Genomic DNA, 21,702 nt, shown 5'->3' on the forward strand with positions numbered 1-21,702 from the left:
TATAACTACCACCCAGCATGTTAATTAATCTCTAAATTGTGTTTTGAATACTCTTTATTTTAATATTATTATTAATTAATATTATTAATTAAATAATAATATTAATAATATTAATATTATTATTTAATAATATTATATTTAATATTATTTTAATATTGCTGTGTGCAGTGATGTAAAATACCTTAATATCTATTTTTAGCCGATTTAAAATGCAGACATTTCTTTAGTTTACCAGACAAGTGTTTTGGACTTTTCTTACTGTCTCCAGAAATTTATTTTGGAACTTTCCCTGCTAATATAAAAGCAGAAGATCTGTCACTCTCTGTACTCTCAGTTGAGAGTTCAGTTAATAAATTGGTTTAGCTCTACTTCTTGTGTCTGTCATTGAGTTCCACACTAAGGAATCTACGTGACAATATGAATCAGAAAGTGCAAATATACAATTTTATTGCAAGGATCCTACATAAAACATGTGGTCTAAAAATATTAAACCTTTCTGAAACAAAATTAAATGTTGAGTTTGACTTTAAATTTACAAAGAAAATTAAAGTGTAATATATAATTGTTTATAATTATTTTTGGATTAATAAATCAAATTACCATATAGTTTTTATGAATTCAAAAAGAAATTTTTTAATAATCGTATATGAAATTTTTTTAACTCGCCACAAGTTATGAATCTTGTTTCAGGAGCATAAGTTGTAGAAAAACTCTTTGGCCTTTCCATTGCTGATAAGTGAAGTTCAGAGTTTTTTAAAGTTTATTATTCTGAAACTATATTCATTCATATTATATAAGAAGAACCTGGCCACACTAATAGATGACATCTTATTGATCGCTTTGCCTTGATATAGGAGAAATTATTAAGGACAGCGTCATGGTTTATTTAATAAAACGTGATTGCTTTTTGCATTACACTTATAGTATGTACAGATTTCTCTTCAAAAACCCGCTAATCATTGAAAATACCATTTAAATTCGAATTATTGAGAATTAATCAGATAAAGATCACAGGGTGGAACGTGAATATGAACAGAATCAAAACATCCCAGAATACTATGATATTTTTTGGAAGAAATTTTAAAAGCAACTAAAAATTTTATCAGCATCAAAGAGAATAAACATAGTGTCTCATATGAATAATCGCAACAAAACAAAATTTAGTGTACCCTAATAGTTCAGTTTTTTTTTTCTTTTAAAAAATAGAAAAATTTTATTTCCATTTCTTACTAAGCGATAGGCTCTACATTACTTTTTTTCTCCAGTTAAATCTGAGCATGCGCAGATAAACTCATTCTAGCTCAGAAAATTTTCAAGCACCGAACTCGTTCTCTCGCTATACGCTTCTGGATTAAGCAGTCTTTCTTTTGACAAATGTTATAAGATGGTGTTGGAATTGAAGTTTTGTTTCCTAATTTTGAAATAACTGTAAGTAAATTTTAATTGATTCATAACTCTTTTTTATTTTGAAAGAGTTTATTTTTTTAAGGAATAAAACTTCCTTTTATATGGCTAAAATATGTTAGTTATTGTAAGGAAATGGAGGTTTGTTCTGCAGCTTAGCTGTATTGAAAGTTTAATACTTGCTTCTACCGTAAATAAAAAACTCGTCAAGTAATTGTTTGCACTTTTTTTTTTTTTGAGAATGTAATATATATATAATCAATGCTCAATCAATTCAAATGATGTTGTAAATGAAACTATTGCAAATTTCCTTTTAAGATTTATAATTAAATGAAATTATTCGCAATTAAAATATATCATATGGGCATGGAATAGAGGAGAAAAGAATAATTGATAGTTGGTTTTCTTACGCCATGGTATTGAAATTTTTTCTCATGCTGTTGTTTTGAATTCATGTTGTATGTTATTTTTAATTTATAATTATATTGCTTACTTATTTCATATTTTTAACCGTGCTACATAGACTTCAACATGTAAAATCCTGGAATGATTAGTAAATGCATTTTTTTACAAAATCAATTTGGAGCATTATATTAACTGAAAAAGTTGATTTTACAAAATATTTTCAAGATTACCATGATTCTATTTAGGGAATAATTTAATTCTTCAGTTCTTTTAACTGTTATGTGTACATTAACATTATTTCTGAAATGTTTTTTTTTTAGGTTATATATTTATTTTGAGTTGGTTCATCTGTTTTTCTCTTAATATATCCATTAAATGAATTCCACTCCACTACTTTCCTCCTAAAAAAAATGAAATAGTTTAACCATTAAAAAATGCTATTGTAATTCTATTATATTATTAAAATTCAGAATCATTTAATAAATATGAGGAGAAATGATATAAAATGTTTTTAATGTTTAATAAACTTTTCTAAGTTATAATTATAACATTTAATCATTAATCAATATAATATTTAATAATTTGAACTACATAAATTATGAGTTTTTTTGTATTAATTACAAATGAGAATTTTGAATATATATACTAATTAAAACTTGTTCATTTCATTTAATAATAGAATAATTTCTTCTATTGTTAAGCATCAATCTTGTTTATCAAAAATAATAAAATTGATTTTTATAAAACTATTTTTTTATAAGCAATTAGATACTTGTGATTTCATGCACTAATTATAAAAATTGGTTTACAATTTTCAAATGTCACTTATATAAAATTCAAATTTAAAAAAATGAACAAAAACAAAGATATTGTTCAAGAAGAATAAAAGAAAATTTTGGCAAACTATTTATTCATAAAATGGTAATGCAAAATCTGAGATGTATCATCAACACATACCTGTTTATTACCAATAATGAGCATTCGAATGCTAATACAATCTTAGGCTTAATGTGTAGCTGCAATCAAAAAGTTACAACTCAGAAAATACTGTTAATAAAGGAAAATATAATGTATTAAGTATTTACATGAATGACAGAGATATTATATATTTTGCTTTATGTAATCCATTGGTAAACTAGAAATATTTGCATGAATTTTAAACTAAAAAATTATTTAAGAATCCAAAACAGGCGAAAGATCTCACTTGTCTGCTATAAGAAACTGACTGACGACAGCAGAAAGTAATTCATTGCTTATTCTCGAACAGTAATGGCTGAAGGAGTTAGTGTTCCATGCCACTAAAACAAATGTATTATTTCCTGAGAAGCCCCTATAGTGTCTTGTTTAATTCTAAGATATGCTAAATAAAATGTGAGAACTGCAATAAAAATTTCTAGAATTATATTTCGCAAGAAAGTGCCCCAAAATAATTTACATGTTGATGCTTTCAATGGAAATTGAACCAAAAATCTCTGAAGTAGAATATTTCTATTCCGTTATATTAATTAAGAAACATAACATTTTCTTTAAGATAAAGAACCTAATTTAGATAAAAGTTTTTTATCTAAATCTATTATTATTATTAAAAGTTAAGTTTAGTCAGAGGAAAAAATTGGTGAGAAATGTAAATGTGTGTGGAGAGATTTTTTTTTTATATCTGGATATGATTTTTATAATATATAGATAATGATATCTTTTGTTAATTTTTCAGCACTGTATATTTACTTCAAAGCTTTTATTGTAATACTTTTCTGCTTTATCCTCTTTATAATAAGTACATTTTTATTCAAATGGAAATATTATTTTTCTTCAAATATTACTTCTGTTTGAAAATTGTTAATATACATTGCAGGACTTTTTTTTTTCTAAGCTTCTAAAAGATGGAGTTAAGATTTTTTAAGAAATTATAAATGCTATATTATTAAAAATTAAGCGCTTGATTTTTATAGCTATTTTGATTTTAAGATTTCAAAAATCAAAAAATATTATTGCAAAATGGAAAGAACAGGAAATACATAGATTGTTATTTGTCCTATACTGATCTCAAGGTATATTTTTGAAATACTTTTGTAATTAATTCTTATGGAGAACATTCCTTATATATTTATACTTTCTGAAATATTAATCAAGAAAAATTGTGAACTTATAACAAATATTCTGGCTGTTAATAAGAAATCTGTTCTTATTCTGTATGCAAATCAGAAACTCAGCTATTTCATAAATTTAAATTAGGCAACATAAATAATTAAATAGGGACGTTCCAAGACTCGCCTTATGACTAATTTATTTACTTTAATATTTTTTTTCTTCATTATTGAGATGCATATGTACTATATATATAGAGTTTGAGATGTCAGGGGTTATATAATGTTATATATAATGTTTGAGGCAAACATTTGTGCATATGTTTCACTTTTTAAAAATATGACGAAAGGGCAAAAAAGATATTATGCCCTGTATGTCATTTATTTACTTCCTTCAGCTACTCTTGATGATAAGGAGCAAACAAAATAATACATTTTGCTCTTGTACCAATGACAATCAATACATGTCTGGCAGCTCATGTCCTTATTTTAAATTATTTATATGCTTTAATTGCCCATTTATTCACCCCCCACCCCCATCTCCTTATTACAGGCATCCCATTTGTGATGTGTATAATGATTCTTTCTTGGGGAAGGGGAAAAAACTTGCCTAATAATTCTATAAATTTTGAAAGAAAACCACAAGTCATATTTCAATTGTTTAATGAAATAGAAAAATACTTTCTTGTTTATTTAGAGTCCTTGTTGTAAGAAAATGTTTTGAGCCTTTTTTTTTTTTTTTTTGTTGTTGTTAAGATTTTAAAGTTTAGAACTTAATTATGATAGAAGTGTGTTTTCTTTTTTATTTTTGAACAGAAATGAAAGTTAATGATTAATTACAATGTTTAACAAATACTTTGGAAGGGGAAGCAAATAATTATTATATTTAGCATTTAGCTAGAATTTTAAAAAAAAATTTTGAAAATGATGGAAATTATTATTTACCTTGACAAAGAAATTTTATTTAATTAATAGATTTTTAATGTGTAATTTACATTTTGTTATGGAAAAAAAAGTATTTTGTTATTGTTTGTAGGAGAATTTTTTAAATTACCATCTAATTTAGAAGCTGTTTTTCTAATCTCTGTCTTCTCTAGACTTTTATTGACTTAGCATGTTCCATGGTCTTCCAATATAACAAATTACAATACAATTCACTTAAAATACTAAGATTTTAGATAAATAAAGGAATTAATTCTGAAAGTGAAATTTCGCTCTTTATATGTTTTAAATTTCTGATAAATGACACACTACGAATTTTGACTCCAGTAATGTTGTGTGGGTAGTACTAGTAACTACCCACACAACTAGTGAAAACTATCCCCAACACAGCCCAAGTGTAAAATCAACTATAAAAAATTCATAATTAAAAATAATGGTCTGTCAAACTGGAAATTCTATCTTTGCAATTGTGAAACAAGTGGACTTAAATAAAAAAAGTATAAACATATTTAACTATTTTGATTTTAGTTTTTTTTAAATGCTTTTTTTAGTTTCAAATCTTATATATATATATTTATTTATTTAGATTTTGTGTGTGTGTGAGTGTGTGAATTTACAGCTTCTAAATTAGATAGACGCTTATTTCATGAGTAATTACTCGCTAAAACCAGTTTTCAAAACTGTAATTACAAATAAGATTCTGAGTTGTGTAATTTAGTTAATTTCAAAAGTCCAACTGTTATTTTGCAGAAAATGATTATCTTTTCGCATACATATGAGTGGTTTCCCAAAGTGGAGCATTGATTCCATCTTTCAAAACTCCTAGGAATGATTCCTCTAAACAGTATTGTTTTGAGCGCATAGAATTCCTCCGCACCCCACCTCTCACTGCTTTTTCCATATTACTAGTAAAGGTTATTGTTAAGAGCTCAATTTCTACTACTACTAAAAGCGACGCTAATTAAAAATCAATCGGTTATCAGTATCTAAAATTACTGCAACACAAAAATGATTTTTCCACCATCTTAAAATTCAAAAAATTATAGTTTTTAATGTTGCCAGTTTTGTGCTATACATATTTTTTATAAAGTTAAAAACTGTTTAATAATATTATCAAGCACATTTTACTGCAATAATTTTCATGGTTTTAAGTGGTTTTCAAAGCATTGCCATTATTCTTTTGGAGCTTCCATAAACTATGTTTTCTTTCTTTTTTTTATTTATTCAAGCCATAAACAAGAAGATTTTGTAGATTGTTTTTGCATGTCTTTTAGTGTTTTAGTTTTTAGTTTTTGCATGTGTAATTTAGTGTTTTTAGTTTTAGTTTAGTTTTTTTAGTTGTGTTTTTAGTTTTAGTTTAGTTTTTTTAGTTGTGTTTTTAGTTTGTTCTTTTGGAGCTTCCATCTATAGTTTTACTGTGAAAGTTAATCATAAATATGCCTTCAGTATATATAGATGAAGTATATTTTCTTTCTTATTATATTTATTTAAGATAAATACAAAATCTTCTTATATTTAAATAAGAAGATTTTGTAGAATGTTTTTGCATGTCTTTAATTTTTAGATTAGTTAAATAGTAGAGTTAATCCGATAATATCACACTTTAGAGAGAAAGATAAATCAGTTTGAAATAATTCATATTTTTGAAAATTTTTCAGTTTGTTTCTTGTGCCAATGGTTCATTTAATTATATAGGGTATATATCCATTTAATGTGAAGAGTTTTTCTCTACTATTTATTTGTTGAAGGAGTTTAATTAAATTAAACCCGTATAGCTCTAACGGAACTCACTGTATTTTACGGGATGTAGCATTTGTTCTAAAATTGGCAAATTTGATGCAAGCATATTTGATGAATGATATATATATTTTTTCCCTCCTTTTTTTAATACGTAATTTACCAAATATTTACTATTTTTATGCAATAATTTGGTAAAACAGTTTATACCAAATGTGTTTTTTTTTTTTTTTTATTACATCAGTCAAAAGTACATTTTCTCTGCTCCTAGTTTAAAAAAGCATTTAGTAATACATTTAAAATAGAAATCATATCCTTGTGATGTCTGCACTAAGAGTTTTTATCTAATGGGAAGTTTGATAAGGCATTTACAGACCCATTTGAAAGAAAAACCGTATGTATGTGATTATCTGCAATAGAGTACTGTGTAGCTTAAGAACATTTTTAAGAGAATTTTGATGACCCAAATGAAAAGAAAATTTGAATATGTTTTTTTTTTTTAATTCGTAAATATTTTTTTTAAGTTGTAAAATTAAGTTACTCTTTATTGAAGCAGAAAAATACAGCGTAGTTGTAGTTTATGAAATGTTTAATGGATTTTTTTTTTTTTTTTTAGTCTCGAAGTAGATTGTGAATAACTTTTCTTAACCTCGCTGGGGGCCATGATCACATATCGGTAATCACTCTATTCTCCCTTCACGGCCCACGGCTAGATATTTATTTGGTATGTTTTATTAAATTTTTAAACAAAACTAAATGACTGAAATTTTATACAACTTTCATTTGTAACTTTGTTTTCATGCGTATAATTTTTGTTTCCGTGGGTATAGTTGAAAGCTGAATGTTTGGCTGTTTCATTCATTCATTTTATGTTGTAGTCTTTATTTTAATAAATATTAAGTAGTAGTATATTACATACATTATTTGTAAAATTGAAGTCATTATATGAAAACGATGATTTTATGTTTGCAAAAGTCTGACTGATTTTTATTTATTCACACCAAAAATCCCGCATGTCAATGACTTTAGTAAAGTGTTTTTTTAACAGAGAAATTTGAGTAACTGTTACTGATGTATAAAAAAAATAAGAGAAATGAAGCTTCTGAGACTTATATTGTGTAGCATTTCCTTGAAGAAGACGCAAAAACGATCTAGCTGTGCAAATGTATAGCTTTGCATATTTCTTTCTCAATAAAAAAAAGTATGTATTGATGGAAATAAGGGGAAAAAAACGTACGGTTATGTATTTAATGTTAAAAAATTCTTTTCTGAAAAGAAATGTAAGCTGCTTTCACATTACAGAAGTTAGCGAGAACCATCAAGTGCAATCTTTAGTTTTAATCAATGGAAAGAAAAATAATCGGCCTAAATGAATACAGGGTATTTTCATGCAAAATAGAAAATGTTCGTCGAAATATTTGCACCTAGAAAAATGAGGCAATCATGAGTCTGGCGCTGAAAATCAGAATTAACCCTCCTTTTGAATTCAGAATACGTCATACTTTAAATATAATATACGAATTAACATAAACCTTTGTTTCTTTTTATTAATTTATATGTGAAATATATTCCAAAATAAATTGCCTGTCATAAAATTTACATAAATTTTACCTGAATGTGTTTTTATGTGATAAAAATTTACAATATTTTTTTTATTTCAAGTTGCTAATTAATTATAATTAGTAAATGTTAATAAATTTCAATTACATTTTTTACATGCTTTTGATTTGAGATTTTTTAAAAATCTATTGAACAAACAGAGGCAGATTTTGTTTATGCGGAAATTCTAATTGCATAAATTCTTAAAAATTTGCTAATTTTTAATGCTAATGAGAATTGTTTTAAATGCGCAATAAAAAAAATTTTGCAACAACAACAAAAAAAAAAAAAAAAAAAAAAAAAACAGAAACAGAAGAACATCTCAAAATTTTTACATTTTGCATTAGATATTATTTAATAGACAATACATGAAATTATTTAATAGACAATATTAAAAAGAAAAGTAAATGAAAAATAAAATTTACAATTCTTAAAATATAATTTAGTCATTCGTCAAAGAAGAGGAAAGGACGCTCTCTGGAACTCTACTTGATTGCGCCCTGCTGAATAATCTAAAAACTAAATTATTGTATATTTGGAAATGTTTTTTCCTGAAGTACAATCGAGCAATCATATAGGTAAGATCAGATTATAGGAGTTTTTAAGCAATGCATCTTGGATACCCCTATTTCCCTCTCTAACTTTCGTAACTAAATATTTTTGTTTATTTTATTTTATTTCTACATACATAGTTTCAAATAGAAAATTTTTGCATTCTGAAATAGCAAAACTTTTAATTATGATTTACTTTTTGGAGATTTGATTGCAATATTTTGCGTCTGAAACAATTCAAAATGTGAATTCTGAAGTAATTTTATTTAAAAGTATAAAGAAATTATAACTCTTTTAAATTAATCTAAATTATATTTAATCAGAAAATAATATTTTTAAATGCAATAAAATATTATTAATTTAAAACTTGCAAAAAATTATTAATTTGGAAAATAGATCGAATAGCATTCCGAAATTTAAACGATACTTGATTTTAATTTTAATTATTTTGAATGCATTGTCTTTGTAATTTGAACGAAAACATGCTATTAAATTATTTAGAAAACTTCGCAAATCTACCGGAAGTTGTCTACCCAAAACTTTCTATTACACTTTGATAAAAATATTATCCACAAAATGCCATCCATATGGTTATATACAATAACTCCGAAATATTAGTCTTTGACGTGAATTGTCAATTTTTTTGGATCTGTCGTGTCATTTTTGTCAAATTATTTTGACCCTATCATGCAGTTAATAGTATCCGAAAATTGTTTTTTTTAAGCGTTTCTCCCAATCGATTGAAAAAAATCTCTGACACAAAATTACCCCTACAGTCACAAAATATTATACCAAATTTGATATATTTAAATGAGTGGATTTTGAGTTACAAAATTTACATATTCCTGAAAGACGAGGTCGACAGACGATCAACACTTTGTTGAATTTGGTTCAGAATTTGATGTCTTTATACAATAGATGTTAATTCTGTTTGCCGAATTTCATCTATCTAGCTTTCTTCGTTTTGTGGTTATAGTGTTAAGTTATATTCTGACAGACAGACCTCCTCTGCACAAATGTTGCTCATAATTTGATAAAAATCTACAAATGTGGTTTCAAGACTGTAGACCAAATCTTACTTTTCTAGATCAAAGCTTTTTTGAGTTTTCTTTGTCACAGAAGGACGGAGGACATTTTTAAAAATGTGTTTTCCTAACTCAAGGAAGTCGAAAATGTAGAGATAAAATTTTGAAACTTCTTAGACGTACTTTGAAACCTGAATATCGAAACTTCTTAGACGTACTTTGAAACCTGAATATCTATTTTTTTCCCCTCAGATATATTGAATTCCGATATATTTTCTCCCTCCGATATACAAATAATGACCTAACATGAATTATAATACTGAGTGAGTTCATGGAATTAGAGTACACTGAAAGAAATAAAAACGATGTCTTATAGCAACCGAAATTTTTATTGTACTTTGTTTCATGATAATAGATTTTCTTTAAATCTAGCATTAGCTGTAGATAAAACATTTTTTTTTCTTTGCATTATAATTTACTATATTGTTTTTCATCATTTAATTCATAAAATCGAGAAAACATTTCTTCATCTGCTATTCAGTTAAGCTTTAAAATCTTGTTTTGTATTTAATAATCAGTTTAGTAACAGCAACAAAAAAAAAATAATAAATATATCAAGCCTTTATAAATACATTTTATCGTATTTTTCACCTAAATAAGATTTAGTTGCTGATTACTTATTTATTTTTTTGAAAAAAATATTTCAATTTAGAATTCTAGCTGGGACTTCACAAATGCTAAATACTTTAAAAGTTATTGATGGATGCAAACCTGATTTCAAATGCTGCATCAAAAAATCCAAATCAACTCCAGAAATGAAAATGAAATTGCTGCAAAGTTACAAAGGCGAATTCGAAACTTTCTAGAACTTTCTGTGGTGTGAATTTAGTATTTTTACTGAACTTGCTGTGAGTATATGTAATTTTGACGCATTTTTGCTGACAAATTGAACCCAAAATTTGGCATGGAACTAAACATTGTATTAACAAGATCCCATATCAAATTTCATTAACTGAAATGATTGCGTTTCCATGCATTTGAAATTACAGACCGACAGACGACCAACCGTTTGACACATGGTTCAAAATGTGATAAAAATCTGTATTTTAATTGCTAAATATGTGTACTAAATTTTATTTATTTAGCTCTTTACATTTTGTGTTTTTCACTTACACTCACACAGTCTTATTTCCTCTGAATAGATTTCCTTCAAAATTTCACAGAAATCTAAAGATTTATGTCATAAATCGATACACTAAATTTCATCTTTCTAGCTCAAAACTTTTGTGAGTTATCGCGTTCATAAACAGGCATAATGCATAAAAAACTTAGTGGGATCTAAAACGTGGTGATATGTCAAAATCTCGAATTCGAATTTTTTTCATGATTACAATACTTCTTCTATACTTCGTAGGAAGGGAAAATATATAATCATACTGAGCCTTTCGTCTGACATTGCCGAATTCAATATTGATATATCCGCTTCTTGCACATAAGGTCATTTTTTACAAAAATTTGCTTGTCTTTACACATTGCTTAACATTTCTCACCTTTAACCTTAACCTTTTCTCAACTTTACTTAACATTTCTCACCTCTAATAGCACTGGTAATTCCTGTAAATACTAGCTGCTTTAAAGAAATATCTATTGATACATTTGATGAAGAAACATTAAATATTTGACTTATGTTAAAGTATAAGAGGATTGGGAGAGATGATTAACGTGAATTTTCTAAGAAATTTTCTTTGAAGGAGATTTGACGAAATTGTTGCTCTGTTAATCATCTGAGAATAAATTTCTTAATATGTGAAATTTCGGCTGAAATACAGATCATATTTGATGTTTCCATTTTATTAAAAAGTATTAACCCGAATGTATTAAGTGATTGGATTTGAAAGCATTTTTCTTTATAATTTCTTAATACTTTGTTTTTCTAATCTTTTTATTTTACTGGCTAAGTAGATGTTACGAATTTGCTTCTTTATAATTTTGTATTAACGGAGCTTCAGATGTCGCCACGGTTAAATATTGGCGCAGTTCTATTACAGTTCTATTGACCCCAACATCCATCATTAAGACTCAACAGGTTTTTTCTGAAGTTTCTCTGACGAAACTGCACTTAAATTTTAATTTCCGGGAAATTGAAATACCCCTACCCCTTAAATTAAAAGGCATTTTTTTTTAACTGCTGTGTAAAAAAACAAAACACTTGTAACTTTTTTTTGTGTGTGTGCTTTTTTATCTTAAATATAAAATATTAAATTAATCAATGTATTAATTGGCATTTTCACAAGAATATTTAAATTTTGTGCAGTCTGTCAAAAAAGTATCTGAATGCTATTCTTTCTTCCGAAACTAATTATTATATAATAAAACTGTAAATGCTTGTCGTTGTAGAAATATCTTCACTATAAGTAAATGGAAGGGGTCGTCTTCAAAATTAGATTTACACAAACTCAATTTTTCCAAACACTCAATTTTCAAATATATATCTAAATTCACCAAATTGAAACAGCTTGAATATATAAAACATTTTGTAATTTCAAGTAAATGGTTAATGAGTTAAACAAAATTTTATTTTTTAATTTATAATATTCCTTATCAGAGACCCATATGACAATCTTTTTGTCTTTTTAAAATTTGTAGGATTTTATTCCTTGATTTGAACTCATTGTTATGGTTTCGTTCATTTTAATAGAAACTGTTTTTTTAAACTTTGAACTAGAAATAAGTTTCTTTCGCGCAGTATAACCTTCAGATTGTTTCTTGAGCCATAAAACATCAAACCAAACAAACAAACAAAAAAAATGCTTGATCAACTTGATAGCAGTCCCTAAGAGCGTTACAAAACGATCTGTTCTCAACTGCAAAATGTCGTGTCAGTTGCCGAATTGTATTGATAACTAGATGCCACTTTATTGTTTTTGTTGTTTTTTCATTCTTGCTCACTGGCTACATTGAAGAAAAAAAAAAAGGAATTTATGTCTTATCAACGCAAAAAAAAGTGTGTTTCTGTAATCTTTTATATAGAAATAATATAATTTGCAAAACCTATTTCTATTATTTCGTTAAACTTTTTTAAAAAATAAAGATAATTGAACATAATTCAATGCATTAGATTTTAGTTAAATTGTCTTTAAAGCAGTGTATAGCTTTGGAGTATTTCTGCAAATAGTATTGCTGTCATGAGCATTCAAATCTCCAAAATGCACTTTTTCCTAAAGATTTCCACAATTTTGGCCACTACTGTGTATATACATGTATCAATGCTTGCCGCAAACGAGATATATAGAGAATACAGACATTACCACTGAATGAACATGGATAAAATTGTATAATATTAATAAGAAACAGAAAAAAAATTCTGGACTCAAAATTTCAAATTAACAGTATAAATATTACTTTTCATAGTTACAGTTACAAAATGATGAAAGTTATACAAATATTGTTAAGATTAATTTAATCAAACCTCAAAACCTAATAATGATAGAATATTTTTTAATAGTCATCTTTAAGAATGCTACTTAAAATCCATTAACCTTGTTATGCAAGAGAAAATAATGCACAACAATAATAAATATCACCATTTCACCCCTGGTCATCAACATTGACATTGCAAGTCTAAACATAGGATAGGCCTAATATAATTTTTCGCTTTTTCATCATAATTTTCTTTCAACAATGACGTAAACGCGCAGTCATTTTGTCTTTATGTTTTGCGAGGCATCCATAACCCTTTTGTCCTACTTCTACTACGCCACTGATACTATTAAAATTCATACAAATGCAAAATCAGCTTCATATTAAGTTTGGATCAGAGCTATTTTAAAGGCGGTTATTTTTAGACATTTTTACTGTCCCGTATACGTACATACGAGAAAGTAATATAATTCGTCTAAAACGCTTTGAACTCGACAGTTGAAATTTGGTATACGGTTTTTACACCAACTTTTCTGGTTTCTATTAAATTTTGAGTAAAATTTGTTCAGAGAAAGTTCTTCTGTCCAACTGTTCGAATATAAGTTAACACGATAGCTACCAAACGAAGAGGACTAAATAGATAAGCTTCGGTATGCACATTTGACATCTATATGGTGAAACCTGTCAAAATTTGAACCATATCCAACAATGGATTGATTGTCTATCGGTCTGAACTTTCAGAAATATGTAAACGCGATAGTTCAAAACACCAATGACTAAAATTTGTGTAGTTTGGTATGGGATTTTATTTATTAGAAGTGAAATCTTTTGTTGAATTTTTGTTTCAATCGTTTGAGAAAAATGTGTCGAACGGCTTCCCAGGTATTTATCGTCAAGGATGACACGATAAATTCAGTAAAAATGCTGAAGTCACGAAGTTAATATTTCGTAACTATATCTTGACTTGAGACTGAGCGAGAAAGTTTTGTAAAGATCACTCGCCCTTTTCATTTACAATTAACTCAGTCATTAAGTACTGTTGCTGATTGTTATTAAGATATTATGTTTTTTCATATGTAAATTAGATAAGAAAGAAATAGGAGTTGTGCTTAAGTGGGTTTCTAGCTATTTAATTTGGACCCATGTAATTTATTATTCATTTTAGAAAATTTTTCATCAAATTGCTCTTAAGAATCTATCTTATATTAAATTCAGCGCGGAAAAATGAACAGTAAGAATTGCTTATAATTATTTCATTTTATTTAACATTAATCACTTTCGACGCCCAGCTAGTTCACTGAAGATATTGGTTGTATTTTTATACGAAGTAAATCTTCAGATATATTTTGTCCATGTTTCCGCCAAATTGGCAGGCATTAAAATCGTGTTATTTTAATTATCTTACTTATGTTCTCTTCATTTTGTACATGACCCTTTCTTTGGAGATCAGTCCCGTAATCTCGTAGCGCTGTTGAAAACGTAATGATGCGATTCCTCTATCATCTAAATATTGCGGTTGTGTAACTTTATTCGTCTTGTAAACCATATGGTTATTAAATAATCTTTTTTATTTATCTTTTAATAATTGTAATAAATCAAGTGATTAAAGGTTTGATGAAAAAATGGAAACAATTTAAATTTCAGTGCAGTTATGTAATCCACTGTTGGAAATGAGACAAAACGATACTTTTGGAAATTTACCAAAATATGGAAAAATTTTGCATGCATTCTTAAATTGTTATCATTAAAAACTGTTTTTTTAAATTTTGAAACGGTGTAAAATTTATTTTTGAGCAATAATATTTTTGCAGTTGGCTCAAAATAAAAGCCTTATTCATGAAAGTTATTGCAGGGAAACGACAAGATTAAGTTTAATTTTTAATTCATTAAATTTTTTCTAAAAAAATGCTGCTAAGTACACATTGGCAAATTTGATAGTTGTAGTCCAAATGGTGTAACCTATAGAGCGCCAATATGCATATCTTCATTTTTATTATTAGTAGAGATAACGATTATTTTTTTTTTTTTTTTTTTTTTTTTTTTTGAGCACCATTTCAAATTTTGATATAGTTCACTTCGCTTTTCTTTAATTGCGTTTTCTAGAAATACTTCACAGAGTCGGATTTTATCAGAATCTTTCCTGAGAATGCGGGGTCAGCGAATTGCATTACAATATAGGGACTAACAGTTCTCATTATTAAACAAAATTTTGTCATTCTCCCTCCATAACTTGCAAAAATATAAACAGCTCAAAAATGATTTTTACGTTATCTTAGTAATTGTAACTAGTTTCAGTGTTCAAATTTTTTAATACATTTTTCATCAATGAAAAAATATTTTAAGCTTATTTTTCAATAATTTCACACTCTTGTAAAGAAATTCATATGTTTTTTTTATTGTTGCTATAAATATTTTATTCTGTATTTTTCCTCCATTCTTAAAGATTGAAATATGAAGATATGGCTTTTTTTCCTTAACGAGTAATGATTTGTTTAAAGTTTGCTTTTAATAAACTTCTTGAATTTACAGATATGCTGTAAATTCAAACAGTATTATTCAACAGTTTAATTTGCAGCGAAGCTTTATCGCCATAAGTAACAATGGTGCAAAGTTTATGAAATGTGTTCATTTTTATTGCCCATTTTTGTAAAATAATTAGATGCGACAAAAAAAAAAAAAAAAAAAAAAAATTCTTCATATTTTTCGTTCTTAATAATTTTATATTTAACTTGATTAAATTTGTTGAATAATCCTCTGAGATATTATATAAATTATTAAAAATATTGTACTGAATAATTCTGTTTGCTATATTCATATTTTTAAAAACTTGTTTGGTTTCCGGACATTTTTTTTTTTTTTTTTTTTTTTTTTTTTGTTAATTGAAGTGTAATCATTTCCGTTTCATATTCAAATTCAAATTTTATGGGAGATGATAGAAAATTATTGAAATGAATAATACAATTTAAAGAGCGGTGTATGCCTTCTAAAATGGTGTCGGTTATTTGACTGTCAAAATTTGAAGCTCAAAAATATTTATGTTGGCTTTTAAGATCTCGTTGTCTAAAATATTTAATTAAAGATTTTTAGTGACCATTAATCCAGTCGAACCTGTTGGTTTTCAAAAGTGGTTAGAACTTAATAAAATGGTTTTTATAAAATGCTGTTCAATATTTGTATTCACATTCACGTTATATTATACATATATGCATATTGTAAATAATTTTTTGATTTTTTTAAACTTTTTTTTATTATTAATCAAAAATATGAGGTCCACTAACATCGTAAATAAATTTCAGTTCTACGATTAAACAAAATATAATAATTATGTAAATTCAAATGATGTATAGAAGTTTTTATTTCGTTACAAAATGGTAATGAGTAAATTTTATATAGTACGATATTACAAACTATTGGATTTTCTTTAAAGCTGAGATTTTTTTAGATTTATGCTTCATATTAAATGAATAAAAATGATAGAAATAATTGCTTCTACATACATAGCATGAAAAAGAAATTGCCATTTACCATGGTGTGAGTATTTAATTAATATTTTATCATTTTTATTCTACTGATCTGGCTACTGATGCCTGAAAGAGATTTAATTAGTGGGCTAGTAGTAGAGTATAAGGAAGCGACAGATTATGTATGAACTTTTATTTCATTGTACGCAAAGTATTGAGAGAAAACATCAATCAATTTAAGATGTCTGAATTCTTTGCATATCATTGATGAATATTATAAGTATTTTCTTTCAGATGATGATTATAATTTCATAAAGACACTTGTCCGAATATAAACATTTCCTGAGAAATTATATCAAACTAATCACCTTTCGCGACCATCTGGCTCGTACAGAATATTGACTGTGTTTCGTCCCAATTCAATATTTTATGCATTACTTAATGTTTATAATATTCTCAACGCAATATTTTTAAGTATCGAATTATTGCAGACATTATTTTAGTTTAATTATATCGATGTCCCGTGTTTAAAGCAACACTAGGGCTATTTTGTGACGGGCCTCGTAATTGTGAATCGCGGTCAGATGACGACGACGACAGCTGAGCTGCCACTCCCACTCCAAACACCACACCAGCGGGAGGACGTTTGGCCTCGCTGGATTTAGCGTGCACCAAACCCGCTTACACGATAGTTCTTCGGTCGACTCGGGTCGACCTGAAGCCCTCCGGTTCCAAAGCCGAGATCTTACCACCGCAGCCATCACAGCCGTGTTATTTCGGAAATATTGTCCTGTTCTGTTCTTTGTGTATAAAGTTCCAAGTAGTCATATTGTTGTTAAATTTGGCTCCATTTGTTTTCTAACATTTGATACTGTAACTTAACTTAGTTATTTCTTAAGCACTTTACTCAAATATTAAAATCTTTCTTTCTGATATTTCAACTATGAAATCACACGATTATATAGTTGATGAAACAGTGAAAACGATTTGAGATTTTTTGCAACAAAATATATTAATAAATATTAGACTTAAAAAAAAGAAGCTATTTTGACTAAACCACCGAAAAAAAAAATGTCAATATTCAGGGGAAAACAATTGCACAGTAAACAAACTGGCATCGTGGAAGAAAATTTTTATATTATTATTAAAAAATATTATATAAATCAATTTAACAAAATAATATTGTCGAGAGTTTTCAGGAAAAATATCGAAATTTTGTTTTATTTTTAATTAATTAAAATTTTTAAAAAACATTACTTGGGTGCACATTCTAACCTGCCAAACAATATTTGTGTGATATATTGTTTCCCTTGACCAAACAATTTATCTAGTGGCCCGCCAGACACACATGCGCGTTCTCTTTTATTGTAATTATATAACGGATTGTTAGTAACTTAAAGGGTGCATTTTTTCTTCTACAGCTACCAAATTTCTTTCAGTGTTTCTTTTTTTATTTATTTATCTCCCCCTCTGCGCGCGTGCAAGCGTGTGTGTTTTTAACTACATTAAAATCTGCTATTTTTTAGGATTATCTTAACAAAATGTAATTTTTCAACAAGTTTCTTTTCTTTAGTTTAAAATTCAATAGCTTAATATTTACATTAATTCAAATAAAAGCATAATCTAATTTTAATGTTTTTAAAGTGAATTTTTAATAAACTATATTATGAGGCATTGCCTTCTTGAGGTGATATCCAATTGAATTTTATTTATTTTATTATTATTATTATTTTCATATTTATACAAACATTTATAATTAAGACGTGAAAGTATTGTGCGTTATATGTATAGCACACATTATAAAAAATTAATTGCATAATACGTTGAGTGTTAAAAAGTAGATTGCATAGTATGTTATACACATAATACATATTTTAATAAATTGCAATACATTATTAAAATATTTTTATTTAATGTTTGTAGTGTTGAAATGTTGTTATTTTTGAAGATTTAAATTCGGGTGTAAATATTAATAAAATTTTCTTTTTTCAGGTTATGGAAACAACCGAAACAGCAAAAATATTGCTTCTAAATCTAATCTCCGATCTAATTTTTTTTTGCAAAAGATTTTTTAAGAAGCACAGTTTAATAAGGCATTTTCTAGCGCCCGTGAAAGAAAAGCCAATCTATGGATTATACAATATAAAATATTTTCTAATCTATACACTCAAATTTGGAATATATGCAAGCTTACGAAAAAATTCTGGGAAATGTGTAGCTAAGTCTTTTTTTCGAAGAAATAAATGATGCCACAAATCTTGGCGGATATTACCATTTGTTTGTTATGTGTTCAACAAAGGTTTCTCTCTTCCAGGAAATTTAAAGACACATTTAAGGACGCATACGAAAGAGAAACCTTATGTTTGTGACATTTGCAATAAAGCGTTTTCTCAAAATGGAACATTAAAGGTTCATTTACGCACGCATACGAGAGAGAAACCATATGTTTGTGACATTTGCAATAAAGCGTTTTCTGAGCCAAGCAATTTAAAGATGCATATAAGGACGCATACGAAAGAGAAACCGTATGTTTGTGAGATTTGTAGTAAAGCTTTTTCTCAAAAAGGAAGTTTAAAGTGCCATTTACGGACGCATACAAAAGAGAAACCGTATGTTTGTGAGATTTGCAGTGAAGCTTTTTCTCAAAATAGAACTTTAAAAGTTCATTTACGCACGCATACGAGAGAGAAACCATATGTTTGTGACATTTGCAATAAAGCGTTTTCTGAGCCAAGCAATTTAAAGATGCATATAAGGACGCATACGAAAGAGAAACCGTATGTTTGTGAGATTTGCAGTGAAGCTTTTTCTCTAAAACAAACTTTAAGGAGACATCTACTTACACATACAAAAGAGAAACCGTATGTTTGTGAGATTTGCAGTAACGCTTTTTCTCAAAAAGGAAGTTTAAAGTGTCATTTACGGACGCATACGAATGAGAAACCATATATTTGTGAGATATGCAATAAAGCATTTTCTCGAAGAGGAATTTTAAATATACACTTACGGACGCATACAAAAGAGAAACCGTGTGTTTGTGAGATTTGCAGTGAAGCTTTTTCTCAAAAAGGAAATTTAAATGACCATTTACGGACGCATACGAATGAGAAACCATATATTTGTGAGATATGCAATAAAGCATTTTCTCAAAAAGGATGTTTAATGACACATTTAAGGACGCATACGAAAGAGAAACCGTATGTTTGTGAGATTTGCAGTGAAGCTTTTTCTCTAAAAGAAAGTTTAAGGAGACATCTACTTACGCATACAAAAGAGAAACCGTATGTTTGTGAGATTTGCAGTGAAGCTTTTTCTCAAAAAGGAAATTTAAATGACCATTTACGGACGCATACGAATGAGAAACCATATATTTGTGAGATATGCAATAAAGCGTTTTCTCGAAGAGGATGTTTAAAGAGACATTTAAGGACGCATACGAAAGACAAACCGTATATTTGTGAGATATGTAGTAAAACGTTTTCTCGACGAGGAAATTTATTTCTACATTTACGCACGCATACAAAAGAGAAACTGCACATTTGAAATGTAAGCAATAAAACAATTTCTAGTGGATGCTTTTAAAGGAAATATTTTCTTACGCATACGAAACAGAAACCTCTGTGTGCATTTATTGCAAAAGGAAATTTGCAGCCCCTTTTACCCATCCATTCTAAACAGTAACTACATGTTCGTTGTGTTTGTAATAAAGTATTTTCTGGTCGAAACATTGAAAGGAGATATTTATTGAGGCATGCAAAATTAAATCCACATATTTGTAAGATGTGCAACAAAGCGTTTTCCTTGCGAGAAAATATGAAATTGCGTTTATGGGTTCATATGAAATAAAAATGTAAGCAATAAAGCATTTTCTGAACCGGTGAGTTTAAAGACACATTTATTTCCGAAAATTTCTCGCCGAAGTATTTCGGAAATACTTATTGACGTATATGATCAAGTAACATTACGAGATAAACAACAAAGGGTTATTTTTCTTCTTCTCTTCCTATATAATTTCATAAGATATATTCAGGCATTCCATCCTTGGCTATAAATTGCCGTTTTGGCGTCCCTCAAGTTTTCTTTTCCATTGTGTATCGTATTAAAATGGGGAATATTTACAAAATGTAACATGGTAAAATAAAATGAAAGGTGAAATTACAAAAAACTATAGAAAAAAAACTGAAATAAAATGAGAAGAAACTCGCATCAGAAAGAACAAAGAGCAAAAAATTTCGTAATTAATGTATGTTAACTGATAACTTTTTTCAGGCAAAAACAAAAAACACCCGATTTTTTAAACGCATGCACAGAAAGAAAAAAAATACAATACAGCGGCAGATTGTTGTCCCGTCGGGACAATTACTTTCCATTGACCGAATAGCATTTTTCAGCTTTTCTACGCATGCGCTGCCTACTTTCAGTCTTATAATTGGCCTAGTGTAAACCCCCCTTAGGATGTTATTTATTGACTTCTTATTGAAAAAAAAAACCGTTATGTATATATATATATATATATATATATATAATATAACAATCGGTGGTGTTTTATACAACATCTTTATATCATGAGGGGTGATGTATATTATGCAAAAATCTATTACCAATTATGTATGATACAAAAATATCGAACTACTATTTTCGCGATGGATAATTGAATTAATTTGAAATGAAACCTAACTGCAAAATTCTGTAGAATTACACAAAACTAACAAATATTTATATGAATCAATATTTACTTTTAAAAATAAATAAAAAAATCATATTATAATTGGTAATATATTAAAAAGGAGGTTCTTTCCTCTTGAAAGCAAGAATGTTCAATAGATCACCTTAGATAAAATTGAAATAATGTTAATTTAATTTCTTTCTTTCAAAGGGCTATCTTAATAATTTTCTCGTGATGAGTAAAAATAATGAATTTCACTTAAAAATATAGAAAACCAGTAATGTTTGATTCTCTCTCATTCTGAACAACGCTTACTTAACTTACTTTTTCCATCTTGAAATCATCATAAATGCATCCAGGAAATAGTTGGTCAGGATTTGATCACTCAAATTCTACTTATCGAAAAT

The 21,702-nt window shown here is 27.5% G+C and overlaps 1 protein-coding gene across 2 annotated transcripts; it reads left to right on the top strand.

The window, feature by feature from the left end:
- Window positions 1–1,320: 1,320 nt before the first annotated feature.
- Window positions 1,321–20,498, top strand: LOC129976315 (zinc finger protein 568-like). 2 transcript variants are annotated; one of them, XM_056089820.1, is made up of 3 exons: window positions 1,356–1,428; window positions 7,189–7,296; window positions 18,622–20,498. In XM_056089820.1, exon 3 carries the CDS (start codon window positions 19,123–19,125, stop codon window positions 20,170–20,172), a length of 1,050 nt encoding a protein of 349 aa, XP_055945795.1. In that variant the 5' UTR covers window positions 1,356–1,428; window positions 7,189–7,296; window positions 18,622–19,122; the 3' UTR covers window positions 20,173–20,498. The 2 variants fall into 2 exon arrangements, with proteins under 2 accessions (XP_055945794.1, XP_055945795.1); XM_056089819.1 differs by lacking the exon at window positions 7,189–7,296 and having other exon boundaries at window positions 1,321–1,428.
- Window positions 20,499–21,702: the final 1,204 nt, after the last annotated feature.

The sequence above is a fragment of the Argiope bruennichi genome, chromosome 7 (assembly GCF_947563725.1).
Source record: "Argiope bruennichi chromosome 7, qqArgBrue1.1, whole genome shotgun sequence".
Classification (NCBI taxonomy): domain Eukaryota; kingdom Metazoa; phylum Arthropoda; class Arachnida; order Araneae; family Araneidae; genus Argiope; species Argiope bruennichi.